This window comes from Drosophila sechellia, chromosome X (assembly GCF_004382195.2).
Source record: "Drosophila sechellia strain sech25 chromosome X, ASM438219v1, whole genome shotgun sequence".
Taxonomy (NCBI): domain Eukaryota; kingdom Metazoa; phylum Arthropoda; class Insecta; order Diptera; family Drosophilidae; genus Drosophila; species Drosophila sechellia.
The window spans coordinates 16,478,859-16,500,511 of NC_045954.1; the positions used below are offsets into that span (position 1 = coordinate 16,478,859).

Below are 21,653 nucleotides of genomic sequence, written 5' to 3' on the forward strand. Positions count from 1 at the left end.
CGATGCACGTGATGAAAGGGAAGGCATTACTATTATGGTTTTTTATTTCATTCTATTTTGTTTATTGCATATTTATATTTTCAGGTTACAGTGCATCCATCCAACCCAGTGAAATACAGAGTTTCGGTTTCGGTAGAAAATGTTTTATTTACAAAAATAGAAAATATCTACATATCTAAATATACGTGTTTCGATCACTTATTTCAATATTCAAGCCAAATAGTCGTAGCCATGAAGTTTTTAATTTCCGAATTTTCACAATGTTAGTTGTTCCATGTAAGTCATTATAAATTCGTTAATACTTATGTCTTCTTCTGTCCTGTTTAGCTGCGTACGCCAAGTACACCACAAATCGAATATAGTTATTTTTTCATAGTTGGCTGAGAGGTATATTACATGGACGCGGATCCGTATTATGCGCGATCCATTTAAGATATAGTACAGTCGCAGCACATCAGTGAGTAGTACAAGCATTTGACGACCTTCTCGTCGTTGTCATCGTACTCCTTGCGATTCAATTTGGCCTTGTCATTGTCATAGCCAAAGGATTTGGCATCCAACTGATCGGCGGACAGGGCCTCCACCTTCTTGGGCATCTTCCGCTTATTCGTGTGCATCATTTCGTTGCTGTTTCGCTGTCCCGCCATCTCGTCGATCCAATCGAAGTCTGTGGCGATACCCTGAAATCTGGTTAAACTGGAAATGCTCTCGATCGAATTGATATCCTCCTGTTTGTGCAGCAAAAATAAGTATTATAGTTTAAAGTACATGAACATCATTTATACCTGATTGTTGTTGTGGTTCTTATATCTATTTTTCTGTGGCGTTGTTTGCTGGGAATGGGATGCGGGCGGCGACGAGCCCGGCTTATGATTGGCCAGTGGCGAAGAGTTGGTTGCTATCGATGCTGTGGTTCCCGCCGAGCTATTTAGCACCACATCGGTATCCTGTGCTACTGGCATATTTGGCACCTTCGGCAAATCCTCGGGGCTCAAAATGTTGTGCTGCAAGCGGGTAATGGTTGGATTCAATTGAATTGAGCTGACATAGAACATAGCCTAACATACCAAGTCCTGTATTACAACGGTGGTGACCACGCTGGGCGAAGTCATAGCTCGCGTGGATGCGGTTGCAGTCTCGGAAGTAGGACTATACGGGATGGGTGAGTTCGGGCTGACAGGCGTGGTCGGCAGTGTGGCAGTCTCCGAAGCGATGGCCAAGTCCTCAGAGGATGCTCTATCGCTGTTTGCGCATCCTTGGACCAGCGAACAGGTGGCCACAATGCTAAGCGACGATGATGGTGAGTTGCCAGACAAATCGGGGGAGGGACTGTAAGGTAGTTTATAGTTAGCTTCCTTATGATTATACTAAAAAGAAATATCTTAGTCACTGTGCATAGGTAAGCCGCTGAATGCATGTTTGGTTAATACAACTACAACTACTTTAGTGTCTTAATCACAATCTCGCCACCGTACTTACAAGTCGATCAGCTCGGCCTGAGCCTTGCTGCCGCCCAAGGACCATACTTCGCTCTTTTTCTGTGGTCCCGAGTACGAGACATGCTTGTTGGTGGCATTAAAACGGCCCTTGGAATGGGACTTTCGGCCCGGTATCCACAATATGCGCATACCGCTCGGTTTACTCTTTTTCGTTGATTTGGAAGCCATCTGAAAATCGTATACGAAATTCAGAAATTAGACTATAAAAACAAACCGGTCGTTTGATTGTGTTCATGTGAGCTATTATACTATTTGTCAAGTGTAACTCAGAAGTTTTGGCTTGGCCAACTAAGCTTAAAAAAAACCATATCTACCCAAAAAGCTATGTTCAAGCTAACAAATTATTTAAAAATAAATATAATTGCCTCTTTTTATATTTGCTTAAAGTTCAAGACTTTCCAATTCGTTAAAATGGGATTCTTATCAGATCGAGTTCATAAATACTATACATACATACATATGTATATACATCCAATCAGCATTAAGAAATCCTACCATTGCAGGTAATTTATCATTGTGAAAAAAAATGAGCACAATTCTTGCTAAACGTGGTAAATAGTATTATTTTAAACGTTAAGATCTTCAATGGCATTCTAATGGAATGAAATCATTGAATAAAATACATACAACACATAGATATGTCTATTCATATGCACGGTATGAATAAATATTTATAATCGCAAACAATCTGATGTTTGCTTACTACTTAGAAGAAATTACTGTTTGCCTAAATCTATTGACAAATTGGCGCTATGAACGAAGACATTGTACGCAAAAAAGCTTGAAAAGGTATTTTCCCAATTTGATTTGGTTTTTGGGATTACGTTATGCGTCCGTATGTATACATATGTATGTATGATGCGAATCGCGACGACGTGAATAAAATTGAAAAAAGCGGTTTACCAAATATATTCATTCATACATACATACATATGTACAAAAATCGAGATTCACAACACCACGCACATTTACTCCGCTATGAACATATATATCCACACATATATCTACTTGCCCACACATACATATTTTTAGGTGACAAATGAGTAGCAGAAGCACGAATACGAATTTATGTTAGTGGTTTAAAAGGAAATTAGCCTATTGGTCTAAGATTAAGACAAAACTTAGAATGCACTCACCTTTTCTTCTCAGATATTGACCTCAATATCACAAGGTTTTGTGCAAATAAAGCATTTGTGTAAGCCAAGTAAATACATACATATATATACTATCGTATGTGGACTTCAATATATGTACATATAAGCCGTGATATGGTTTGAGATTCACAGTTACCAAGTTAGCGAATTTCTTTGAGTGTTGTCTTTGTTTTGTTAACACCGTGGGAACTTATCACCGCAATTGGAAGGGGATCAATAACTTCCCGTTACATTACTTTATTTTTTTTAAGGACCCGAGCTCACGTATATATCGAATAAACAAAACTCCGAAGTGCCAGTGTTGGAAAAATCAGTGCACACCTTCATAGCTTTCTCTTTTTCTATCGGTAATCTAAAATGCGTTGTTCACACCTCAGGTAGTAAGTTATCGATATTGTTGTCGATGCCAAGCACTTTAAGTAGTGGAATAGCAAAGGCAATTAAACTAAATTACACATATAAAAAATTCCTGATGCTTTTATCCCTGCTATGGATAATTAATTGTATTTATTCAGCTACCCTACACATCGATCGCATTCATAAGCCGATAAGTAACATATATTAAAATCAATTTAAGTGTCTTGGCATGGATATTGTAAGCCAAAGTAATAGCTAATACAGTATTTAAATTATTCTATTAACAATATTAAATTACCAACACAAAATAAGTGGTGGATGGAAGGCATTTTTGAGTGGCTTTTGATTGGATTTTGAAACGCGAACGGTCACACCTGACACAAATTGTTTAGCTTCGCGGAGCTTTTATCTGTTTACGTTTAGCCGCAATCCAATTATTTATGTAAGCGGTCAACGAGTCTAAATAGTAGTATCCCAATAATAACACCAACTAATAAGCATAAGCCACATGAGTATATCTCATTTTATGTTTACTCAGCGTGTAAATCGGTCGAAAAATAAGTGCAACATAGGGCGGGCAATCAATTTCCGTTGGGTTTTGAAAGAGCCGTCAGAATGCGATAATGGTACTCTGCTCGCGAGAGTTTCGGTTCTCTAGAAAGTCGAGCATTCTAATAATATATCAGGTTCTCGAGAGCAGCCCCCATACAATATAGTATAATATCTGGCCCAGTCTCCCAGTGTTCGTGCTGCACTCTGCTATCCATTATCCGTTTGCTCGCGTGTTAGACGTAGGTAATTTCCAGCTTAATTCGTTTATATCTTACAAATATTTGCATTTGCCCCCCGCCGCGTGTGTGCCCGGATTTGTAAGAGTGGCTGATAACTCCACTCTCCTTAGCCCAGCAATCTATGTGGCTATAGATTTTTACCATCTTGTAGTATGTACATTATGTGCCTGCCGCCGACAAATCTCTTCCAACTTACGCCGCTCAAAAATAGCCAGGAGGCAGGCAACATATAGTATATGTACATAATAAACACAGCTGTGGCTAAAATATTAGCACTTACCCAACGCTACCCATCCCGTACATGTGTACATAAATATTTGCCAAGTGCCCCAGACATTTCAAATTGAAACTTCGGTCATTAGCCGCCGCGATTTTGCAATTATTCGCTTGACTAGTCGTTGGACTACTTTTAAGTTTAGTAAGATTAGATAATATTAAATGCTACTAGTCGGTATTACTTAGTTTGTTTTCTAAACGTAGACTAGATATGCTGGCTTTTAAGATTCCAGACTTTTTATTTTACTAATCACTTCGAAAAGATTATCTTTTGTTTCATCATTTCTATTTTTGTTATTGTTATTGCTAGCTAGCAAATTAAGTAGTAAGCCACAATGTTAGATCCTTGGGGTGCTATTATCTTGGCCCCCATCGTCGGTATAAACAATCGTACGTATGTATATATGTACTTATGTGTCAGGCCCGCGACCCGGCGCGCTTCTTTTAACAGCCCTCATGGTGAAATTTATTTTTGGAGGTGCGGCAAAAACAGCGCAATTTTTATTCGAATTTTTTTTTCTATGTTTCGTCTGCATGAACATACAATCTGACAACTTCTACAACACAACCCCTGCAACATCCGTGCACCGATTGCTGCAGTTCGAAAATCGCTTGAATTGCATTTGAAAAACAGCCCGCCAATACGTCGGTACTGTTGGGAATGTAAGGAAACACTAGTTGGGTGATTGGGGAACCTGTTATGGCCACAAATCCGTGTGAATTTCGCGTCTACCTTGCCCAGAATTACAGAGAATTTTTGAAAATATTGAAACACGAGTTTCCTACTTTTCAGTTATGTAACTTTTTACGAAGCATTGGTGCGAGTTTTCTATTCGGTTTTTTTGTGGAGCAGCATTTAATTGCACAAAATAATTATATTAATTAGCGAAGAAATCTAAATTGGGTAGACTAGACATTTTTGGAATGGATTTTAAAGTTTTTCCAATATTTTGTCATATTTTGATTGACGAGTCTTAAAATAAATGAAACTACCTTTTCCAGATTATCATCCGTGAAGGCAGGACACAAGATCGGCTGTGATCATGGACCCGGAAGCATTTTTGGACGTGGCCAACCAGGTCATCAAGCTGAAAATGTTTCCGTTCTTCGACATCGCTCACAGTCTACTTGCCGCGCTGGCCGTGCGCGAGGACTTGGGCGCCAATGCCCAGGCGTTTTCGCGGAAGCATCCGCTCGCCTGCTGGCTCTCCACCATGCTGGTGATCTTCGCCGGCGGTATGGTGGCCAACGGACTGCTGGGCGAACCGATACTGGCCCCACTCAAGAACACTGGTCAGCTTCTCGTGGGCACAGCTGTGTGGTAAGCTAATTCGCTGATTGCCCGCTCGAAATCTCAATTAAATGTCGCGCAGGTACGTCGTCTTCTACACGCCATTTGACATCGGTTACAAGGTGGCCAAGTTCCTGCCCGTGAAGATCGTTGCCAGTGCCATGAAGGAGATCTACCGGGCAAAAAAGGTGTACGATGGTGTGGGACATGCGGCCAAGCTGTATCCGAATGCCTGGATAATCATGATCATCATCGGCACGCTGAAGGGCAACGGAGCGGGATTCACCAAGCTGATCGAGCGTCTCATCCGTGGAGCATGGACTCCAACGGCCATGGAATTCATGCAGCCCAGCTTGTGAGTACTTGAGTTCTTTGAGTTCTACGGATTTGTGACCATGTTTGATTTCTCTAAAACAGCTACACCAAGGCTTCCCTGCTAGCCTCGATCATCTTTGTGCTGGACAAGAAGACCGACTGGATCTCAGCACCGCATGCGCTCGTTTACTTTGGCATCGTCATATTCCTGGTCTACTTTAAGCTGTCTTCCATTCTGCTGGGCATCCACGATCCCTTCCTGCCGCTGGAGAACCTCTGCTGTGCCATCTTTTTCGGCGGCATTTGGGACAGCCTGGCCAAGATCCTGGGCCGCGGGCAGGCCAAGGACGGCGATAGCAAAGATGTTAAGAAGAGCAACTAAACTATTTGTAGTCAGCCCCCCACCCCCCCTTTACCCACCCCCGACAAATAGTACTTAACGCTGCCAGCCAAAGCTACGCCTAAAACGCACACAATTTATACATAAATAGCAATTTATAATTTATACATAACGAACGAGATCTTCCCATGTGATTCGATTGAGAAGCGCAAGCCAAAGACATTATTTGCGAGGCGTGAACATTTTTGCTCTCGAGGATCAGCACTTGGTTGGGTGTGCCAGCAGCAGCTGTTCCTCGACTCCGACTCCTTCACGCCGAGTGTAAGCCCTCGAAAATTTTAATTTGTGTTTTGATAGGATTTCGTTTTTTGTTTTTGTAAAAAAGCGCAGCTGCAGAAACCACAGACTTATTAAGATGCCATACTTAAGTGCTTTAAACATGGCCCATTACAGCTTATCTATAACTAAGACGACAGTCAATCATGATTTTGGACAGGAGCACGCCGAGTCTTGTGACCTTTGCCGCAAAAGCGCGTGCTCAACGAAAGGAAATGTGTGTAAATGTAAAATACTGAGGTCGTTTCCATTGCATCCCTATTACTTTTTTTTTGTATACATTCTAAGAGTTTTTTTTGTGCCGAAGACCCATTCGAAAACCGAATGATGATATAGATCATTGCTTCAAGATTGTAAACACGCATTCAAGCTGAATTTACGGCAATTGTATGAGGTGTGAATGTTTATTGTTTGCAATAAAATTAAACTACGATTTTGCTTGAGTTTCTTTGGTAACTTGTGCATCCAATTGGCATTTGCTGGTAGAGCCAATTGTTTTAATCTGGATTTGTATTGAATCCTTGGGACAAATGATTGATGATGATGATGATGCCTACGTTATTGTCAAATTTTTATTCTGCAATATATTTCGTTATAACGTATCAATCAGTGGTATATTTTTATACATTTAGAATCTTGACAATTCTGAAAGCTTAATGTTAGTTCAAAATGTTGAATTAAATGCGTTTTAGAAATTTTAAAACAAAAAAAAAATATAATAAAAAACCTACAACTTAAACATTTTTCAAAGCCTAGTGAAATTTTTGCGGCCAAGATGCTTATAATTAAATTTAGATAGATACATTGTAGATTTTTTCATATTTTTTTTTTTTGTTAGCCTAAAAGAAGAATTGGGTACTTTTCTTTAATGTATTCTATTTAAAAAATTGTTTACCTAAACTAAATGTTATTAAAATTGGGCTTAATTGAGGTCGTCTTCTTTGAACGGAAGTCGCCTGTAAAGCACGTTCTATTGTCACAATCTATACAGTCGTGTAGTGCGCCTTGCAGTGAACTGAAAAAGATAAAAAGATGAGGCACATGGGTGAGCAGGAGGCGTGGCAACAAATGGACTACGAATAGCTGCATACCAATGAACTCGGACACGGGATCGTTGTCGCCCTCGCCGCGCATTGTGCCGGTGATCTCCTCGTTCTCCACCATCGGCAGGAACAGCTGCACAAACTCCGGCGAGTAGGGATGTGTGATGGTCTCCAGCACCTCGGTGACGAAGTATCGGATTAGCGAAATGTCTGTGTCCTCGATGGCGCAGCACTGCTTTATGTATCTGAGAACGGGTACAACGCAGCCGCGCGTCAACAGGTTAACCATTCGGTCCAGGATCATTTTCTTCATTTCCAGTTGAACGAGAATCTCCAGCTCATCCTGCTTGGACTCAAACAAGCGGATGAGCAGGAAGAGGATCTGCTGCTGCAGGGTGGGATGAACGGCGGCCACTTCATCGAGTACCGCCAAGTGCGTGGGACAGCTGTCGGTGGATAGCTTGAAATACGAAGGCTCCATAACCACGTTTTCGATCCACCGAATGACACCAACGCCCACCACAGGATATCTGTGATTAAAAGAGGTCTTTACGTTAGAGGAACCCAATCCTTTTTCGGATATATATCCGTCGGCTTACTTGATGCAATTGTAGAGCGTTTGCAACTCGGCGATTAGCTCGGTGGAACCCTGGTCCACATTACAAATGGTGTGTGCCTTTTCGATAGCCTGAATGGTGCTCTTTAGCTCCTCCTTGTTTAGCATGCGCTCAGTCATTGGTCGCTTTTTGGCAGGCTGATCGATGACCGCAGACGCGTAGGCTAACAAAAACATATACTTCGGCTTGTGCTCGGGATTGATCTTGACGCCGGAACGGAAGAGCGCGTCTACCAGGAGCTCAAGAAACTGAGGGTTTCGTATCAGGTCGATGGGCGGCGGATCGGAACCGGAGTAGTTGCGAAACAGCACGGTGATATCGGCGGGATTCAGTGTATTGCGGGTGAGCATGGAAGTTAGGGCTTGACATGCCTGCGGATAGACTGCCGAACCATTCAGGGCCATTGTAATCGGCGTTACATTTTGATTGCTAAACAAAGAAGCAAAAGAAAGGATTTATGTTACGACTAACTATGTGGACAAAGGCATAGAATCGTCAGTTATTTTCATACTTCTGCAGGGCGTATTTAATAATTTCCTGGGAGAGCCGCTTCATGTTGAACCCACCCTTCTGCTCCTGGCTGAGGACCTGGATGAGCACCTGGGAGTAGACGTAGGTGTGCTGCCCATGGCAGACCATTCGGGCGCACTCCTGAATGGCGCCATGCACATCATCCGGATTGTTCAGAAACTTGACGATCGAGGTCTTCAGCACCCGCGAGAAAACCTCAATCTGCTGTGCCGCCGTCGAAATGGAAGTGATCTCGCTCTGGAAGCCCGCGTCCGAGATCAACTTGATTGTAAAGTTGAGCATTAGACAATCGGGATATTCTTCGGCCAGTCGGTAGATTAGCGAGCGCCATGTATAGTGGTCGATCATCTCGGTTAGCCAGTCGGGCGTCTCACCCTCCTCCGTGAATATGGTGTCCGCCTTCTTGGGATCGAAGGACTTAAGTATCATTTCCTTGAGATGATTCTCCACCATGGCCTGGACCTCGGTAACCTTGACGCCCGCCAGGATGAGCCACTCCGCAAGCAGGTTGGCCATCTGGGCTACCGCCTTGTAGTTCTCCGATAGCATCGATATAACCTCCTCCGGAGATCCGCCCGACTGGAAGTAGCGCTTCAGCTGCGTAAATATCCCCGGCTCCATGATGTAGTCCGGTGTGAGGAACTTCTCCAGGCATTCCTGTATCGTCTTCTGCGGATTGTCCTCAAGCGTTTCCTTCGATTGGGATGGGATAACATGATGTTTAGTTGCTATCTTTTATGGTTTATCTAGTAGCGTCATCAAATTGCCGGAATTGCCTGCCACGCCGTACACGCTCTATACTCAATTACCTCCGGATTTGTTTGTCCTTTGGCGCGGCCCTGCCAACCAGAGTCGTCGTATTCCATTTCCATTTTTTCTCTAAAAATTATTTACAATAACATAAAAATATTTTTCGTATTTTGATTAATTCTGCATTTTTAGTGTGACTGTAAATTGTTAACCACGACGCGCACATCTACGCTGGTTATGCGCCGTTTACACTTAGCAAACTCTTCTGTTAATTTATTATTATGTAATGTAAATCTAAAATTTGAGGAGGAAAACAAAATTGTCAATAAGTGTAAAACGCGGAAATGTAAATATATATGAATACATTTTTTGAAATTAATATATGTAAAATGCGCAGTTGGAATGTGGCTGTTCTTTAAGAAGAAGAAGAAGAAGAAGCCGCCAAACATATCGATAGTCACAAGTGCGGCAAATGCCGGTTTTCGTAAACAAAGGTCGTGCTTGTGCGAGTTTTAAATAAACTTGGCAAAATGTCGACACAACGGAAGGATATGTGGAAGTTGCTTTACAACCACGTGAACCGCAACGTAAGCAACTTTTCCGGCGTGTACAGCGTTATAGAAGACATATTATGCCAGGAGCCGAGCCTGATAAGCTGTTCGTTGGTGCGGGAGCTGCACAACAAATTCCAGGACACATTCCTCCTCTGGCTGCTCAACAAGCTGGCCAAGTGCCTTAGTGAGTCTCCAAATAGCAGGTAAGATTTGCCACAAACATTGGACTCCAAACTTATGACACACCATTTTTCTGCTGCAGCGAGTGCATCAATCTTCAAAGGAAAATACTGAGCTCCTGCTGTTCCAATCATCCCAAGCTTTATGAACGCCTTGTACTGGCCTATGTGGAAGCCATCGAGGAGACGCACCTGCAGCTAAGTTCCCTGGACCTTGGCCAATTGAGTAGTGAGCAAAAACCCGCCATAACTGTAAGAATATTCCGATGCGATGTGGAATGCCTGCAGGAGTTCGATCCGCATTGCGCTATCGAGGACATCAAGGTGCCTCTTGAGCAAGCCGACATGTATGCCAAGAGCCTGCTGGAGATCCTCCAGCATGCCCATCACATTGGATACGCCACGCATGGTGACATCTTCTCGGGCAGCCTTCATCAGGCTCTGCTAATCCTCAAGGAGTGCGACATGGACACAAAGCTGGCCAGCTTGAATTACTGTCACAGTGTCCTACGATCACAGTCGGCCAGCAGCTGGATAACAAACCCAGACGTTGGACATTATGCGCACTTAACGTTGGAGGCGACGGCAATCATGTGGTCGGCGGTAGCCAAGTGGCTGGACATGGGCTGTATGACGCGCCAGGAGCTAAAACGGCTCAATATAACCACCAAGCTACTGCTAGAAGTTCTGCATATGCGTGCTCGTCCAGCCCACCATCTTGGTTACCTGCTTTTGAACGAGATTCTTAGTTTGCCGACTGCCATTGAATTGGACGATGGACTGCTGGAGACCTTAAGTTCCTATATTCAAGGCCAGCTAGAACATTCGGTTGTACCATTGGAGCAACTGTTGCACTTTCAGCAGCTTTTGCTAAGCCATTGGCACTGCCACCCCACACATTTGGTGCCCATATTGGCGTTAATGGGCTTGAAACAGGATGAGATGCGCTCAGAAGTGGTGCATGTGCTTAGCCAAAGCCTCGTTCAAATCTTGCAGAAGGAAGAAGTCTTGGCAAAGGATTGGCATAAACTGATTGCTATTTTACGTGGCTTCAAGCAGCTGGAGAAACTCGTTCTGTCACAGAGTCAGCATAAAATAGCTGAGCACGAAGGCCACATCGATTCCTCAGTTCTGGCCATGTTTCGGCTGCAGTGTGAAATCATAAAGGTTGCGGATACCAATTGGAATAACCTTTCAATGCAGCTGGTTGAGCTGGAATCAAGGTGTCCCGCAGACAAAAGACACATATACTTGGAAATCTGTTCCCTTTTGATGCAAATCACCTCCATCCGACACTTTCTAAAGACTCAAACGCAACACCAGCTGCTGGCCATTCTGCAGCGACATTTGAAGCTGTCCCACCTTTGCGCCATTCGCTTAGAGACACCTTCTAGTGTGCATACCCAAATGCAAAGCTTTTATGCCCAGCAGTACATGAGGCTATTTAAATCCGAGGACACACAGGAGATATTCTGTAGCAACCTTCCACAGTTGTACATTTCGGGTTTCATAAAGCCGGAGCAACTGATGAAAGCTCTGCCCACCATTAACAATCGGAGTGGCCGCGCTCAAGTTATTCGCCTATTGCTCTGCTCCCAGCCAGGTAAATTGAGTGTCTTTAAAGTCCAAGATCGCATTGAGCTATACTGTCCGAAATGCAGGCCACTGCCAAAGAAACTGCCAGGTATTTACCTCGGAAAATGCAAGCAGCAGCTGCCATGTCCAGACTTTTCAAGCACCACCCTCGAAATGATAGCAAAGGATTTGTTGTTTTATCCCGATTTTGCATGCATTGCCCAGCATCTGGACCTTATGTGCTTTGAACCCGATGTGATTCTTGACCTTCTCAGAGAAACGGAGGCACTGCAAAAGGTTAACGTTAAGGTTATCGGCCTGCTGGTCGCTGCGATGCGTGTGCGTTCGCCAGAATTCCTGGAGCAATTGGCCAATCTTGTCCTAGCTGCTATAAAAGCAATGCTGGCAAAGCCGCTGACAGAGCAAAATGTGCTGCAGCAAAGGAGTATGCTCAACGTACTGACCGCCATTGCTCACATGGAGGACGATGAAATCTGGCTCTTTCACTGGTTCAAAATGACGTTCTTCTTTCTGGTGCACACTCGCTCACTGGTGGCGCAAGAAGCTGTGCTGGCGGCCACCGAGATGTGTGCCAGCCAGGGTCTGCAGACGATTCATCTGTGGAACTGGTACAAGCGAGATGCTCTCGACCTTGCCGTTCGCCTGGCTTTGAACGTCTATCTTTTGGATGGCGTGCGCTTCACCCGATCCCTCCGAGCGGTGCGTAATTGGACGAACTTTGCTTTACTTCACAAATTTGACCGGTCTGTTTGCAGCTTACGAAAATGTTGGGATTCACGTGCGTTCAGGAGTTCACCTGCAAGTATCATCGCCTGCTGACCGCTATGGTCCTGCCGCATTGCGTCGTGAACCCGCGTTGCAAGGGAGTTTTGGTATTGATAGCCAAGCAAATGCAGAAACACATTGGCACCTTGTTCTCCATCTCGTTTCTGCGGATCTACACGCACGTCTTCCTGACCGAGGAACCGGAGCTGGCGAACAGTTGCATCGAGCTGGTGGTCAGTTGCACCCAGTCCAGCCTGCAGCAGCTAATGAATGCAGATGTCAAGGTGGGCAGCAGTTTATTTATATTTTATTAGTTTTCTTTTATTTATTTTATTTTATTTGGTTATCCCTTGTAGCAAACGGTGGCCGAGTTGCTTATTTATTTCAACCGAAACCCCACATTCGTGATGCGATCCTTTCAAAGCCTCTTGCAGTTATCAATCGGTTCCCTGGAGGAGTTGTCCAGTCAAACGGCGAATGCTGAGTTTGCGAATTTCATTGCTGAGCGTTTCCTTGGTGTGATTACCTACTTCGAGAGCTGCCTGAGTGAACCGTCTTTTGAGAAGCCATTGAAGGAGGAGACTTTGTACAGTTTGGGCCAGATAATGCGATTCGTGGGCTCCCAGCATGTCACCCAGTTTCGCTTCAAAATCATTGCCATGCTGAGTTTCGTTCACACATTGCAGGAGCCTCGTCTCCAGCGAATTTGCCTGAAGATCTGGCACATATTCCTGCATGTTGTAAATGTGCAGGAGCTGGGTCCCTCGCTGGGAAGAATCGTGGCCACCTTGCAGCCGCTGCTGGCGGACAACGAGAGCGTGAAGCAGGTCAACGATCTGTATGAATTCATAATTCTGCGCAATGCCTCCATGCTGGGCACCTTTATAACAGATCTGTACTTCCTAGATCGGCTGGAGAATGTTTCGCCCTCGATTCAAAAATGCATCAGAAGGCATACGGCCCATCTGGACCTAAAGGGATTGGCGGAGGAGGAGGATCAATCGCCACCATTGGTGGACCAGTTGCGTTTCCTGCAAAAGCACATAACCGATGAATGTCTCCAGGTACGCGTCTATGCCCTCCAACATCTTGGCGATCTATTCGGCAGGCGACGACCCAAGCTAAACAGTACGATTCTCAGTGAACTACCTCTGGAGCCAATGCTGGAGCAGATTGTGAATGTCCTAATGGCCGGCTGCCAGCACGATGATAGCCAACTACAAATGGCATCGGCCAAGTGCCTCGGAGAACTGGGAGCCATCGATGCCAGTTACCTGCCCTCGAACTACAATTTTGCCAGTCCACAGCAGTTGCCGCTCAACATTTTATCAGATGATTTTGCCGTTCTGGCGCTGACTTCGCTGTGCCGTGGCTATCAGTTCCAGCATAATACAAAGCACGTGGATAGCTTCTCGCTGGCCATTCAGGAGACGCTAGCCATTTGTGGCATCTCGCCCAAGGAGCAGAAGAAGGTTCAGCTGTGGCAATCGCTGCCAGCACGAATGCGTCAGCTGATGGAACCGATGCTTCATTCCTGTTACACCTGTGTCCATCGACCCAGCACCTGCCTGCAGCAGCCGCTCTTTGGGAGCCACTACTCTCACAACTATTACGAGGAATGGGCCTTTCTGTGGGCAAGTCGATTGATTGACTACATCCCATCCTCGGGTAAGCGCCATCTGCTCAGCTCCTACAAGCCGTGCATCAAGCGGGATAGTAACATGCTCAGCACATTCTACCCGTACATTCTGTTGCACGCACTGATTGAGTGCACGACGGAGCAGAGGAATCACATCCAGGAGGAGTTCATGGCAGTTCTGCAAGCCAACGAGGAAAGCTCGAGCTCGGTCAGGGGCCGCCAGGAGCTTGGAGCCATTAAGGAAAATGCCTTCAAGCAATTTGAGTCTAGAAAGTATGCCGCGGGTATCAAGCCACTGGCGAGCACTTTGGTTTCGGATCGTAAGGAAGATTCCAGCCGTGTTCCTCGCCTGGCTGGCAAGTTGTGCGCCGAACTCTTGGATTTCCTGCAGCGCTGGCTAAGAGAGTGGCAGAGAATTCACGGCCGGAGCACCGGCGGCAAGCCACCAGAGACAATAGATTCTAACTACCGAAAGATCCATGAGTTTCTCAATCTGATACCCAAGCTATTGGTATCTCGAGCCAGCTACAATTGTGGCGAATATGCTCGTGCGCTTAGCTACCTGGAGAGCTATTTGGAGGAGGGTGAGGACAAATCGCAGAGGTTGCTGGAGCAGTTCACATTCCTCGTTGAAGTGTATGGCTCACTCAGAGACCCCGATTCTGTGGAGGGAGCCGTGCAGGTTCGCAGTTACGACATGAGTGTGACGCAGGACATTCTCGTCAATCGACTTGTGGAGCGGCAGCAGGACATGATCACCTCCTACGAGCAGCTGCTCTCCAGCACAGACCAGATGCAGCCGGATCACGTGCGCGCCATGATCGATGCATATTTGAGGGACACCCCGAAGACAGCTCAGCTAATCGCCGACGGTCTTTGGCAGCGACTGTCCGATCAGTACTCCGATCAGTGTTTCGCCGAGTGCAAGTCAGAGTTACTCTGGCGCCTGGGCAGCTATGATGAGATGGAGGAGCTGCAGTCCAACTGGCCAGCTCAGTGTTCGCAAGGCTGTCTAAAGCTACGTAGGCCACTTACCACGCGTACCGAGTTCGACTCGTTGCTGGACGGGATGCGCGAGTCGGTGCTGGAGGAGCTGCGTAGCTGCTCGGCAGTACAGCAGCACTCGTATGCCAATGCATACGATGCTGTGCTGAAACTTCACTTGGTGCATGAACTGCACTGCAGTCAGGAGCTAGTGGAGAAGCTCGAACAGGAGCGGGATCAGGACAATCAGGAGAAGCTAATGAAGAATTACTTCGACGACTGGCAGTATCGCCTGCAGATTGTACAACCGCAAGTTCGCGTCCAGGAGTCTATATACAGCTTTCGGCGAAATATACTGGCTGAGCTTCAACGCCGCCTGACAGATCGCAACCATTTGCTGCCCCATCTCAAGACGGAGCTGGCCAGAATCTGGCTTAATAGTGCGCAAATCAATCGCAACGCCGGTCAACTGCAGCGAGCTCAGCTTTACATACTTAAGGCGGCGGAATATCAGCCCTCAGGGCTCTTCATCGAGCGCGCTAAGCTGCTGTGGCAAAAGGGCGATCAGGTGATGGCCATGAACTATCTGGAGGAGCAGCTTTCGATCATGCGATCGGGTTGCCAGGGCAATGTGAAGCAGCTGGCACCGGAGCAACGACATCTCTTCTTTCGCGGAAAGTACTTGCAGGCGGTGTATAGCGCCGAGTCCATGCACCTGTGCGCGGATGCAGTACTGAAGTACTTCCAAGAGGCCATCGCTGTGCATCGCCAATCGGAGAGCTGCCACGTACAGATGGCACAGTTTTTGGAGAAGATACTGGAAGCCAGGCAGGGCGGTAAGTCGGAGCCAACTGGCGAGCAAGACGATATGTTGATCAATGTGATGGTCAACTATGCTAAGTCCCTGCGCTATGGCAGCGAGCATGTCTATCAGTCGATGCCACGACTGATCAGCCTCTGGCTGGACACCACCGAGACCTCCACAAACACCGAGCAGGTGAAGAAGATGAACGATTTGCTGACGAACTGCTGCACCGCACTGCCGACGGCGGTGTTCTATACGGTGTACTCTCAGATGCTGAGTCGCCTTTGTCACCCGGTGAACGATGTGTTCACTGTTCTCCGTAATGTGATAATCAAATTGGTGGAGGCGTATCCGCAACAGTCGCTGTGGATGCTCTTGCCGCATTTTAAGTCGGCCAAGGCGCAGAGGATCAAGCGTTGCAAGCTGGTGCTCACCGACAGCCGCCTGCAGAATTCCACTTTCCAGAAGCTGCTGCAAGACTTTAACTCGCTCACAGAGCGTCTCATGGATCTCACCAACAAGGAGGTGACACTGGATCGCACGTACAAGCTGAGTGACCTGGACACGCGCCTCTCTAAGCTATGCAAACAATCGGAATTCTCCCAAATACTGCTGCCGTTTGAGAAGTACATGCAGCCAACGCTGCCACTAAATTCCGACTCCAATTCAAGTGAGGGATCGCATCTTCCGGCAAGCCATTCGACCGCCAACTGGTTTCCCTACCAGCAGATCTACATCAGTGGCTTCCAGGAGTCTGTGCTAATCCTGCGCTCGGCAGCGAAGCCCAAGAAGCTGACCATTCGCTGCAGCGATGGCAAGGACTACGATGTTCTGGTGAAGCCCAAGGATGATTTGCGTCGAGATGCTCGCCTGATGGAGTTCAATGGCCTGGTCAAGCGATATCTGCACCAGGATGCCCCGGCCAGGCAGCGGCGTCTTCACATCCGTACATATGCCGTGCTGCCGTTCAACGAGGAGTGCGGCCTGGTCGAGTGGCTGCCCAATCTGGCGTCGTATCGAAGTATCTGTATGAACCTGTATGCTCAGCGAAGGCTGGTGATGTCCACCCGACAGCTGCAGAGTCTGGCTGTGCCGCTGCACGAATCCATGGAGCGCAAGCGAGAGGTCTTCACCAAGCAGCTGGTACCTGCCCATCCGCCGGTCTTTCAGGAGTGGCTGCGCCAACGCTTCGCCACTCCGCACAGTTGGTACGAGGCGAGAAATACGTACATTCGTACAGTGGCCGTTATGTCCATGGTGGGATATATCCTTGGCCTGGGCGATCGCCACGGCGAGAACATCCTGTTCGCCGAGGGCAACGGCGACGCTGTCCACGTGGACTTCAACTGCCTGTTCAATCAGGGCGAGCTGTTGCCCTACCCGGAGGTGGTGCCCTTCCGTCTCACACATAACATGATCGTTGCCATGGGTCCGCTGGGCGTGGAGGGCAGCTATCGCAAGTGCTGCGAGATTACGCTGCGTCTGCTGAAGCAGGAGTCCAAGACCCTGATGTCCATTCTGCGGCCCTTTGTCTACGATGTGGGGGCACAGACGCGCAAAGGCGCCGCCACGGCCAAAATAACGAAGGATGTGCAGCGCATCGCTGATCGCCTGCAAGGACACGTAAGTAGAGTGGAGAACCATGTGGATCTGAAATCTAATGAATGGTTCACCTTCACCAGGTTAAACGCCAGCAGGCGAACAGCATTCCGCTTTCGACCGAAGGACAGGTGAACTTCCTCATCAACGAGGCCACCAAGGTGGACAACCTGGCGTCCATGTACATTGGCTGGGGAGCGTTTCTTTGAACGTATGTAAATGTTGTTATCTAACTGAGTCGAGATCTACGGATTGTTCGATTTAATACATATATGTGTATAAACAATTCAGATTGAATTTACATAATATGCACAATTATTGGTTACATAAGTTATAGTTAAGTCTGTTACAAAAGTTCAAAAACACATTTAGTTAAATATACCTTCGTTAGTTGTTTTATAACATACATTTAAATAACATATTCATAAGCCCATCGAATTAAAAGCACACAGAGAATTGAAATGTGATCATCATCGCCCACTTTATTAAGATCTTCAGTAAGTGTTCCTAGGCTACTGACTTGCTCTTGGGTGGCACTTTCCTGTACATATCATTAACGACCTTGATGACAAAGTCGGGCAGCAGACATGCCACCGAGCAAATGATCGTGAACAACCAGATGGGAAGTGAGCTGAGGAACTGGTTGTAGACATCGTACAGCTCACCACTGGGGTACAGGTTGTAGAGGTACGTGGTCAGCATAAAGGCGGCAATGGAGGCGAGGATCATGGCAAAGTTCCTATAGGTCATGTAGTGGGCCACCAGCAGCAGTTTCAGGTTTCCCACAATCACGATATTGGTGATGAGCATGGTGCCAAAGGTCTGGAAGCTGGCAGTCTGTCCGCCATTGAAGAGGACATTCGCGTCGTTGAGCATGGCGTAGGTGAAGAAGAAGATGATGAAGCACTGGACAAATCCGTTGAGTATCCACAGACTGAAGACTCCCATCGAGGCTTGTCTATTGTGGGCTAGTGGCTTGTATAGCTCAGGATGACTGAATACGAAATGGAAGTGGATCGGGTTCACACGATGCGATTCTATATTCCTATTTCCTTACCTGAGTAGCGTCTCCTCGCTGTAATCCTTATCGCAAATGGCCAGGACCGTGAAACTGAACGAGATGTAGACGATGTCGAAGAGCCATAGGTAGATGGAATTGTAGACGTTCGTGGCGGAGTATAGGTCGTACACCTGGTAGAGGGCCATGCACCCGGTGATGATTATGTTCTTGTAGCAGTAGAAGAGCACCAGGAAGGCCAGACGCTGCGAGTTGTAGTGACCGTGGACGAGGAGCAGGCGGCGCAGCATTTCGAAGCGGGCAATCGCAAAGTCGGCACACCGGGCGGCTTGTTTGCCCTCACGACCCGTGATCCCAATGCCAATGTGCGCCTCCTGGATCATGGACACATCGTTGGCGCCGTCGCCAATCGCAGCCGTAATGTGCTTCTTGCGCCGCTTGATCAGCGTGACAATCTCGGACTTTTGCAGCGGACTGAGTCGGCAACAAAGCACCGCTCGGCAGCGTAGAGCAAGGTCGCCAAACTGACGCGGTGTGTGCTCCAGCAGGGCGGTTATAGTAGTTCCATCTACTATCAGCACCTCCGGCTCATCATCGCCAATCATCTCCAGTCGGGCAAGGAGCTCCGCTGGCTCAGTCGTGTTGATGATAAAGTGCTGCTTCGATCCACGCGGAATATGGCGGCAAGCAAGTCCAATGTTGTAGGCCGTTTCCACTTTGTCGCCGGTGAGCACCCAGATCTTTAGACCAGCCGCTTGCAGAGCCTCTAGGGTATCGCCCACGTGCTCCTGCAGTGCGTCCTCCAAGGCAGTGGCGCCGAGCAGGTCGAGTTCTGTGAAAAGTTACTAGTTTTTACTGCAATTGGAGCGGATGCGGCTCGAAGGACCATATTTGTCACAATCGTTACCATTCCTTACCATTCTCGACTGTTTCGTAGCAGCTTGCTATTAGTTCGTTCCTGTTACTCAACTGGGTGTTGGCCTTCCGGTAGAGCTCCTCGAAATGAAACAACTCATCAGCGGTCAGTGTGCGTCGCGCCACGGCCATGGTGCGGAGGCCGCTCTGGGCATATTTCGTTATCTGCGCGTCAGTCTGCTCCACAAGAGGACTCGCCTTGCATCTTGGAAAGATGGCACTTTCCGCTCCTTTGGAATATAGCCAGATGGTGTCGCTCTGATCTCGGACAATGACGCTCATCCGCTGGCGCTCCGAACTGAACTCCAGAACGTGCAGTCTCTTGAACTGCAACTTTTCTGCGCTTGGATACCGGCAGATGCGTAGGACATCATTCTCCTGACCCTCGTACACGAGACCCAGACTGGCGCAGCCCTCGAGAAGAGCCTTCTCGTCGGGACTGGACGCCTGATAGCGATCCACAATGTTCCTGCTCATCAAGCGACTTTGTTCCGACACGGATTCCGACGACTCCAGCGTCTTCTCTCCCACTTCCTGGAGTACTTCCACCGTATGACACACGGTCAGTGCCTCGAAAAGCACTGCTGCATCGGCCTTGGGCAAAGTATAACGATATATTTATCTATCCATATGCTTTGATGGAAGAAATGTAGTACTCACATCCAGTTTCTCCAGCTCAAACTTTTCACCGGTGCCCTCGGAAACGAGATGGGTGTTTTGGAGCTGATAATTAATATCTGGCACATAGCAATTGACGAACTTCATGAGGTTCTTGGTGAGTGTGCCTGTCTTGTCGGAGAACAGAATATTGACCTGGCCCAGCTCCTCGTTCAGATTGGACGCGTTGACCCGACATGGCTGATCGGTTTCCTCATCGTACAAATGGAGATCGTTGTGCATGAAGTGCATGCCGAAGATGCGATACACTTCGATGTTCATATAGGCGGAAATGGGCACCATGTAATTGAAGAGCAGCAAAAAGGAGAGGAAGTCCTCGAAGATTTGCCACGCTGAATTGAAGTTGGTTGGTGGACCCAGGTAGGGCATGGTTGGCACAATCTTCGCCTCCCTGTGACTGCAGTTGGAAAAGATGATCTTTTATAAATAACTTTTATAAACGTTTGTATCTCATTCCAGATATACACCCACCGTTCGATGAGATACAAAACCACCACCACCACGATCATTCCCACGATGAGGGCCACCATAAATCGATTGATGTACTTCTCGCTGGATGCGGACTTGTTGCCGGTGTAGCGGCTATTCTGCTGCAACTTGGTGTGCATTCCAGTGTAGATGGCACAGCCAACCACCCGTTCGGTGCCCTTAACTCGAACACCGCGCAGTAGAAGATTATCAATGGTCAGGGGCAGGGCGTCACCACCGCTGGATCCTTCGGCATCGCTCCCTGTCCTCAACTCCAGACGACCATTAAAGCTGTAGAGATCAGCGCTGGAAGGCTCGCAGACAATGCAATCCTTGCCCTGCAGTTCATGATCTCCCGATAGCTGGTAGCTTGCTGGCACACATATGGTCTTCAAATTGGTCTCGCCATCCAAATTGGCTGTGGTCACGAAGCACTTGCGATCCGCACTAGATGATTGGAGCAGTACAAGGTCACAGGGCACATCGCCATCGTTTCGCACCACCACAAGATCGCCGGGCACAATGAACTGCGAGTCTATGATCTCCTCCTTGCCGCTCCTTATGACAGTTACTAGATACGGGAAGCCGATGCTGATTCAAATGGAAAACCCAACATACCCACAAGTCGCATTCATTTCTTACCTCTGGCTGTATTCACAAGCTTATCGCTTTTCGATCTCGAGTAGTCTTCCAATCCCTCCTTTAGAGCCGTAATGATCATGACAAAGAGCAGGGGCAGCAGGGAAACCAGTGGCGATATCGTTTCGTCTAGTCAAGGATCAAGGGATCGACCATTGAGAATTGCCCGATTTGGGAATAGTAAGCGTACTTACTTACGAAAAACGATACAATTGTGATGATCAGAAAGTAAAAGTAAACGGCCCGCCTAAACTGTTCGTAGAAGTTGAGGGGCAGGAATGTGAGCCAGGTGTATTTGGTGGTCGTCACCCGGTTGAGTGGCTTCTGCTGGCGACTCTCGATGCCGCCAATCTGAATCCGCAGCGGATCCGCCGATTTCTTCTTGCCAGCGCCCATTTGGTAGCAGTATCTAATGAACTATCTGGAGTGTTATATTGCTCATTCAGATGATCATTGGGTGGTGGTGGGCACGCGTGGTGCCTTTGGGAGCAGACGTTGGACTGAACTGAAGTTA

At 47.2% G+C, this 21,653-nt stretch overlaps 5 protein-coding genes across 8 annotated transcripts; 2 read left to right on the top strand and 3 right to left on the bottom strand.

Moving 5' to 3' along the window:
* Positions 1-121: 121 nt before the first annotated feature.
* LOC6617930 lies at positions 122-2,950 on the bottom strand. Of its 2 annotated transcripts, XM_002042202.2 has the most exons (5): positions 2,636-2,950; positions 1,480-1,667; positions 1,068-1,329; positions 786-1,004; positions 122-728 (listed from the first exon to the last, which is right to left on the bottom strand). In XM_002042202.2, exons 2-5 carry the CDS (start codon positions 1,665-1,667, stop codon positions 429-431), a joined length of 969 nt encoding a protein of 322 aa, XP_002042238.1. In that variant the 5' UTR covers positions 2,636-2,950; the 3' UTR covers positions 122-428. The 2 variants fall into 2 exon arrangements, with proteins under 2 accessions (XP_002042238.1, XP_032582037.1); XM_032726146.1 differs by lacking the exon at positions 1,480-1,667 and having other exon boundaries at positions 2,636-2,718.
* A 485-nt stretch (positions 2,951-3,435) lies between these two features.
* LOC6617931 (trimeric intracellular cation channel type 1B.1) lies at positions 3,436-6,792 on the top strand. Of its 3 annotated transcripts, none has more exons than XM_032725138.1 (4): positions 3,436-3,452; positions 5,080-5,398; positions 5,451-5,723; positions 5,786-6,792. In XM_032725138.1, the coding sequence occupies exons 2-4, from the start codon at positions 5,121-5,123 to the stop codon at positions 6,063-6,065; spliced, it is 831 nt and encodes a 276-aa protein (XP_032581029.1). In that variant the 5' UTR covers positions 3,436-3,452; positions 5,080-5,120; the 3' UTR covers positions 6,066-6,792. The 3 variants fall into 3 exon arrangements, with proteins under 3 accessions (XP_032581029.1, XP_032581027.1, XP_032581028.1); XM_032725136.1 differs by lacking the exon at positions 3,436-3,452 and adding an exon at positions 3,702-3,805; XM_032725137.1 differs by lacking the exon at positions 3,436-3,452 and adding an exon at positions 3,725-3,801.
* Positions 6,793-6,906: 114 nt separating this feature from the next.
* On the bottom strand, positions 6,907-9,496 carry LOC6617932 (negative elongation factor D). Its single transcript, XM_002042204.2, has 5 exons — positions 9,360-9,496; positions 8,531-9,243; positions 8,002-8,448; positions 7,451-7,932; positions 6,907-7,374 (listed from the first exon to the last, which is right to left on the bottom strand). The coding sequence occupies exons 1-5, from the start codon at positions 9,420-9,422 to the stop codon at positions 7,343-7,345; spliced, it is 1,737 nt and encodes a 578-aa protein (XP_002042240.1). The 5' UTR covers positions 9,423-9,496; the 3' UTR covers positions 6,907-7,342.
* Positions 9,497-9,765: 269 nt separating this feature from the next.
* On the top strand, positions 9,766-17,888 carry LOC6617933 (serine/threonine-protein kinase ATR). Its single transcript, XM_032724442.1, has 5 exons — positions 9,766-10,057; positions 10,117-12,328; positions 12,385-12,678; positions 12,751-17,445; positions 17,505-17,888. The coding sequence occupies exons 1-5, from the start codon at positions 9,831-9,833 to the stop codon at positions 17,628-17,630; spliced, it is 7,554 nt and encodes a 2,517-aa protein (XP_032580333.1). The 5' UTR covers positions 9,766-9,830; the 3' UTR covers positions 17,631-17,888.
* Positions 17,878-21,634, bottom strand: LOC6617935 (probable phospholipid-transporting ATPase IF). Its single transcript, XM_002042207.2, has 7 exons — positions 21,334-21,634; positions 21,143-21,268; positions 20,504-21,071; positions 20,015-20,429; positions 19,357-19,948; positions 18,479-19,271; positions 17,878-18,415 (listed from the first exon to the last, which is right to left on the bottom strand). The coding sequence occupies exons 1-7, from the start codon at positions 21,533-21,535 to the stop codon at positions 17,929-17,931; spliced, it is 3,183 nt and encodes a 1,060-aa protein (XP_002042243.1). The 5' UTR covers positions 21,536-21,634; the 3' UTR covers positions 17,878-17,928.
* Positions 21,635-21,653: the final 19 nt, after the last annotated feature.

What these genes read in the sequence shown, in the direction of transcription:
- LOC6617930 (XM_002042202.2), bottom strand. Translation starts at nt 1,667, where the DNA reads ATGGCTTCCAAATCAACGAAAAAGAGTAAACCGAGCGGTATGCGCATA. An exon ending in CAGGCCGAGCTGATCGACTT is followed by an intron (nt 1,330 to 1,479) that starts GTAAGTACGGTG and finishes ACTACCTTACAG; the next exon opens with TCCCTCCCCCGATTTGTCTG. An exon ending in CCGTTGTAATACAGGACTTG is followed by an intron (nt 1,005 to 1,067) that starts GTATGTTAGGCT and finishes ACCCGCTTGCAG; the next exon opens with CACAACATTTTGAGCCCCGA.
- LOC6617931 (XM_032725138.1), top strand. Translation starts at nt 5,121, where the DNA reads ATGGACCCGGAAGCATTTTTGGACGTGGCCAACCAGGTCATCAAGCTG. An exon ending in CTCGTGGGCACAGCTGTGTG is followed by an intron (nt 5,399 to 5,450) that starts GTAAGCTAATTC and finishes AATGTCGCGCAG; the next exon opens with GTACGTCGTCTTCTACACGC. An exon ending in GAATTCATGCAGCCCAGCTT is followed by an intron (nt 5,724 to 5,785) that starts GTGAGTACTTGA and finishes TCTCTAAAACAG; the next exon opens with CTACACCAAGGCTTCCCTGC.
- LOC6617932 (XM_002042204.2), bottom strand. Translation starts at nt 9,422, where the DNA reads ATGGAAATGGAATACGACGACTCTGGTTGGCAGGGCCGCGCCAAAGGA. An exon ending in AAGGACAAACAAATCCGGAG is followed by an intron (nt 9,244 to 9,359) that starts GTAATTGAGTAT and finishes TCCCAATCGAAG; the next exon opens with GAAACGCTTGAGGACAATCC. An exon ending in ATTAAATACGCCCTGCAGAA is followed by an intron (nt 8,449 to 8,530) that starts GTATGAAAATAA and finishes TTCTTTGTTTAG; the next exon opens with CAATCAAAATGTAACGCCGA.
- LOC6617933 (XM_032724442.1), top strand. Translation starts at nt 9,831, where the DNA reads ATGTCGACACAACGGAAGGATATGTGGAAGTTGCTTTACAACCACGTG. An exon ending in AGTGAGTCTCCAAATAGCAG is followed by an intron (nt 10,058 to 10,116) that starts GTAAGATTTGCC and finishes TTTCTGCTGCAG; the next exon opens with CGAGTGCATCAATCTTCAAA. An exon ending in CTGATCGCCTGCAAGGACAC is followed by an intron (nt 17,446 to 17,504) that starts GTAAGTAGAGTG and finishes CACCTTCACCAG; the next exon opens with GTTAAACGCCAGCAGGCGAA.
- LOC6617935 (XM_002042207.2), bottom strand. Translation starts at nt 21,535, where the DNA reads ATGGGCGCTGGCAAGAAGAAATCGGCGGATCCGCTGCGGATTCAGATT. An exon ending in GCTTGTGAATACAGCCAGAG is followed by an intron (nt 21,072 to 21,142) that starts GTAAGAAATGAA and finishes TCCCGTATCTAG; the next exon opens with TAACTGTCATAAGGAGCGGC. An exon ending in CTACGAAACAGTCGAGAATG is followed by an intron (nt 19,272 to 19,356) that starts GTAAGGAATGGT and finishes AACTTTTCACAG; the next exon opens with AACTCGACCTGCTCGGCGCC.